Consider the following 5,781-nt stretch of genomic DNA (forward strand, 5'->3'; position numbering starts at 1 on the left):
GAGAGCGTATTTTTGAGAGTCCTAGTCACCTGGTTTACATTACTTTCAAATAGGAGATTGAGTTCAATACTTGTATAAGAACTTTTCCATTTTGTGAGCAGATGCCAATGTGCTATGGAGTCTTATTATCAACCACAAGTATGAGGGATGTTGTTATATGTGTCTTGTCTTTTTGTCTCAAGATTTTAATGTATTTCCATTAAAAGTTATATTTTAACAGAAAACCTTATTTCTGTGATTCCTGAAAGTGGCCTGTAGGAGGACCTTAACAGCGGGGTACCCAAAGGCTGAACCACTGCTAATAAACTGTTGATGATCTATCTCAGGTATAAGTCATCAATAGTATGTGCCCAAAACAAATTAAATCTTACATAATAGCAATAGCATTCAAAAATTAATATTATAAATTCCTGACATAATAGTATCAGAAAATGTTCATTTTTTAATCAATTTTAGAAATGCATCTTTCACATCATTGTTTCTCAGTGTATAAATCATAGGATTTAACATCGGTGTGACAATAGTATAAAATACAGCAATCACTTTATCAGTGCCAGGTAGGGAACTCGATCTAGGTTTCATGTAAGAAACCATTGCTGATCCATAAAAGATTGCCACAACCATCATATGAGAGCTGCATGTGGAAAAAGCCTTCCTCCGCCCGGATGATGATGCAATTTTTAAGATATTTTTAATGATATTAAGATAAGATGTTACAATAAAGATTACAGGAGTCAGGAGAAAAATTATGCCACCAATAAAAATAATCAATTCCACAAGTGCTATATCCCCACAGGCCAGTGACAATACTTCTGGCACTTCACATAAAAAGTGATTTATTTTGTTGTGTCCACATAGGTCAACATTAAGTGTGAGAGTAACATGGAAACAAGAGAGAAGAAATCCACACATCCATGTACCAACTGCCAGTCTAACACAGACCATCTTACTCATAATGGTGGTGTAATGCAGTGGATAACATATAGCCACATAACGATCATAGGCCATAACAGCAAGCAAAACACATTCAGATACTCCTAAAGACAGGGAAATATACATTTGTGCTACACATTCACCATAAGGGATGACTTTATTAACAGACAACAAATCTTTCAACATTCTTGGTAGAGTGGAAGTAGAAAAACACAGATCCAGAAAAGACAGTTTGGAAAGGAAGAAATACATGGGAGTGTAAAGGTTGGCATCTGTCAGGACTAGAACAATGATGAGAAAGTTTCCAATCAAAGTAACTGTATACACTGATGTAAAGACAATGAAAAGTGCAACTTGTGTCTTTGGGTCACTGGAAAGTCCAAGAAGAACAAATTCTCCGAATATCGTCTCATTTTCTTTGAGTATCGTCCCATTTTTCCAAATCATTAAACAAATAGAATTGGTAAGTTCTTTGGATAATGTGGATTCATCTGGAAACAATATTTAATAACTTTTAGATGCAATATCCTTTAAAGAAGATATAACTCATTCTTAGCTTGTTTTTTTTATTACACATAATTAGAGATGAGCGAGCATACTTGCTAAGGCAAACCACTCGAGCGAGTAGTGCCTTATGAGAGTACCTGCCTGCTCGTCTCTAAAGATTCGGGTGCCGGCAGGGGAGAACTGAGTTGCGGGAGTGAGCAGTGGGGAGCGGGGGGGGGGGGGGAGGGGGAGGAGATCTCCCCCCTGTTCCTCCCCGCTCTCCCCCGCCACTCCCCGCATCTTTAGAGACGAGCAGGCAGGTACTCGCATAAGGCACTCCTCGCTCGAGTAGTTTGCCTTAGCGAGTATGCTCGTTCATCTCTACACATAATGCTTTCACTGCCAGGGATTTTGGACATTTTATGCCTCTGAAAGCGACAAAACTTTTCAGTTTGGACATTAGAAATAAAACTGGATTTAAAAATAATAAATAATAAAATTATAGAAAACCCCTGCACCCATATATTTTCTTAACCCCTTAGTCACCAAGCGTGTTTGCGCCTTAATGACCAGGCCAAATTTTGGAAATCTGATGTGTCACTTTTACATGGAAAAATACCGTAAAAGGTTTTGCATATCCAAGTGATTCTGACATTTTTTTCCCCGCCACATGTTGTACTTCATTTAGGTAAAAAAATAGACCAATAGAATTTGTGTATATTTATTAAAAGCGCCAAAATTGGGAACATTTTGAAAGAAATCGTCATTTTTTCACATTTCCAACTGCAATATCTCAAATATGTTTACTTAATTCTGGACTCACATTGGAAAAACTTTCATTTTTTAACCATTTAGGAGCCATAAAAATTTAATATTAATTATCAACATTTTGAGGAACACTTTATTTTCCGGCACCAAGCCAAGATTGCAAAGGCTCATAGGTGTCAGAATTATAGATACCCCCACAAATTTAAATTTTAAAAACTACACCTCTTAGTGTATTCACTGAGGGGGGTCAGGAGTATTTTGACCAACAGTTTCTTTTCAGGAATTAATGCAATTTAGTCGAGAAAAAATAACATTTCATATTTTTGCAAATACGTAATTTTAAACACAGGATTTTTTCTATAGTGCACATGAAAATGAGGATTTACACCACAAAATGCATACCCCCGTTTGTCCTGTGTTCAAAAACATACCAATTGTGGCCCTAATCTTCTGTCCGTATGTACAACGGGGCCCAAACTGAAAGGAGCAGCTGGTGGCTTTCAGATCAGACATTTTTCTTGAAAGCGTTTTAGGCCCTATTGCACACTTGTAGACCCCTTGAGCGGCCAAAATGTGGAGGATCCCCACAAATGACCTCATTTTGAAAACTAGACCTCTTAACGCATTCATATAGGGATGCACTGCATATTTTGACGCCACAGTTTTTAAATGAATCAAAGCAAAGCAGAAGTAAAAAATTAAGTTTTTTTTTTTTTTTTAAATCAATTATGTCATTTCAAAAACAGTTTTTTTAAAATTTTTTACAGCAGACACATGAATGAAGACTTTAACCCAAAAATGGATACACCTGTTTGTCCCGTGTTCAGAAACATACCCATTGTGGCCCTAATCTTCTGTTCATATGCACAACGTGGCCCTAATCGAAAGGAGTAAAGGGTAGTTTTAGAACAGACATTTTCCTTGAGGGCGATTTAGGCCCCATTGCCCACTTTTAGAACCCTTGAGCGGCAAAAACAATAGAGAACCCCCACAAATGACCCCATTTTAAAAACTACACCCCTTAACGCATTCATCTAGTGGTGTACTGCGTATTTTGACGCCACCGTTTTTGAATGAATCGAAGCAAAGCAGAAGGAAAAAAATTACAATTTTAGTTTTTTTGGCAATTATGCCATTTTAAAAATAGCGTCTGCATGCGCAGACGCTGGCAGCAGGGCCGGGGAGAACGAAGAAGACGCTGGACGGCATGGAGGACGAGGAGTGAGCATTCTCAGCTCCCCTTACGGATCCGATCCGTAAGGGGAGCTGAAATCTTAACCTTTTTAAACTTTTCATTAACTTCAGCACGATCGCCGGTATCCGGTGGATACCAGCGATTGCATGACCAGGGCTAAAGGCATGAGCAGAAAATTAGGTGCATAATATGTTAACCCCTTAAGTAAATGGCCTATTTTGAACATAAGGACGAAATGATTTTTGGCAGATTTTCATTTCTACTTTTCAAAAGCCATCATTTTTTTATTTCTTTATCGATGCAGCCATATAAGGGCTTTTTTTTTGTGTGGCAAACTGTAGTTTTTATTGGTGCCATTTTGGGTACATAGACTATATTGTAAAACTTTTTTAATTTTTTTATGATAACAAGGAGAGAAAACATTAATTCTGCAATAGATTTTTGAGTTGCTTTTTTTTTTACAGTGTTAATCATGCAGCATAAAAGTCACACAGCATTTTTTTCTGTGGGCCAGTACAATTACACTGATACCAAAATTGTTATTTTTTTTTAGGTTTTTCCACTTTTTTGCAATGAAAACTAAATCACTGCATTCAAAGTCGTATAAGTTTTTTATTTTTCCATTAACAGAGCTGTGTGCTGACTTGTTTTTTGCAAGACGAGCTGTAGTTTTTATTGGTAACATTTTGGGGTACATACTTTTTTGATCACTGTTATTGTGTGTTTTTGAAGTCAAAATGAAAAAAAATAAGCAATTTGTCTCTTTTTTTTTTAAATGCTTTTTGCCATGCAAGATAAATGGCATGTTCAATTTATTGTACGCATCATTAGGGCTCAGTCACACGGGCGCATCAGCACCCGTACATCGGCGCCGATGCGCCCGTGTGACTGACAGAAGACGGCCGTACCTGAAGATGGCCGTCTCTCCCCAGCGCTGATGAAAGAACACATGACCGTCAATGAAGCCAGTCACATGCTCTTCCTCACGGCGCAGCAGAAAGACGTCCGTCTTCAGGTACGGTCGTCTGCTGGCTGCAGTAACACGGGCGTCGATGCGCCCGTGTGACAGAGCCCTTACAGATACGACAATACTAAATAAGAGGGATTTTAATTTTAAACATTTTTACGCTAATATTGGAAAAAGTTTAAAAAAATGTTTTTTTTAAACTTTTTTTTTCATTATTTTAATCTTTTTTTAACACTTTTTATGTCCCTGTAGGGGACTTGTACCATAGTTCCTATGATAGCTATGATAAAACATTGCAGGACTTCTGCCCTGCAATAATCCTTTATCGCTCATATTAGCAATCATTGGCACTGGCCATGCAGTAGCAGCGCCGATCCCATTGAAAGCAATGGGATAGAATGCTACACTTCAGCCACAGCTGTTACAGCTGTGGCAGAAGTCTGTGGTATTCTCCCTATGTTTTCAATGGGGCTAGCGCTGCTGCTGCTGGCCCAATTGAAAACACTGGCGATGTTCCAGCGATGTTCCAGCATTTTTCTTGGCTGCAAGGTGAGTGTTTTCACTTGCTCTCGCAGCGCAAAATAGAAAAAAATGCCAGTGGGTGTCCACCCTTAGACAGCTATGTCAATGGACAAATAAGAGTTATGATTTTTTAAAAAGGGGGAGGAAAACAAAAATGAGAAAAAAGGCTTTCCCCTTAAGGGGTTGAAGTCCCCGCCCAGTATTTTAGTTGATATAGTTTGTGGTTAAGAAGTAGAAGTGTAGTGTGGTGTTAAAACCCCCTATGTTTTGTAGGAGCAGTGGCAGTATAGGATCTTGAGTATTGTGGGTGAAAATATCTAGGGGAGAAAGACTGACAAAAGTAAGCTTCTTGGATGCATATAACGTCTGGGTGGTGTTTCATATATGATAAGAATATCTGTTTTCTTTTCCAAGGAGAATTAAATCCCCTTAAATTATGCACACTTATTCTGCAGTACTTTCAGAACACATGGAAAATACAAATAATATGACAATTACATATGGTATTCAATTAACTGGAAACAAACAAGGTGGGGATGATACAGGATGTACAGGGGCAGGAGATGTACAGGATACGCATAGTGGAAAGTGTGAGCAGCCATAGGGAAGGGCATTGGATATGTTGTGGGGGCGGGGGAATTAGATCAGGACATCTGGTATGCTTTCTTGAAGAGGTGCATTTTTAAGGCACATCTGAAGTTCTATGCATTGGGGATTGTCTGGATGTTTTGGGATTATGTGGAATAATGCGGACCATGAAGGGGGGGGGGGGGGTGGAGTCAGCCATTGGAAACCTAGTAAACCAGAGCTCTATAGCAAGTCAATAAGATATTATAATGAGATGGACTTTTTTGATGACCTAACTAGGGGGAAACTGAATGATAACCTGCAGTTCAGACATAGTGAAAGC

The 5,781-nt window shown here is 38.6% G+C and overlaps 1 protein-coding gene across 1 annotated transcript; it reads right to left on the reverse strand.

The window, feature by feature from the left end:
• Positions 1–435: 435 nt before the first annotated feature.
• LOC136578053 (olfactory receptor 2B6-like) lies at positions 436–1,380 on the reverse strand. The gene has a single exon (XM_066577962.1). It carries the CDS (start codon positions 1,378–1,380, stop codon positions 436–438), a length of 945 nt encoding a protein of 314 aa, XP_066434059.1.
• Positions 1,381–5,781: the final 4,401 nt, after the last annotated feature.

This window comes from Eleutherodactylus coqui, chromosome 8 (genome assembly GCF_035609145.1).
Source record: "Eleutherodactylus coqui strain aEleCoq1 chromosome 8, aEleCoq1.hap1, whole genome shotgun sequence".
NCBI lineage: Eukaryota > Metazoa > Chordata > Amphibia > Anura > Eleutherodactylidae > Eleutherodactylus > Eleutherodactylus coqui.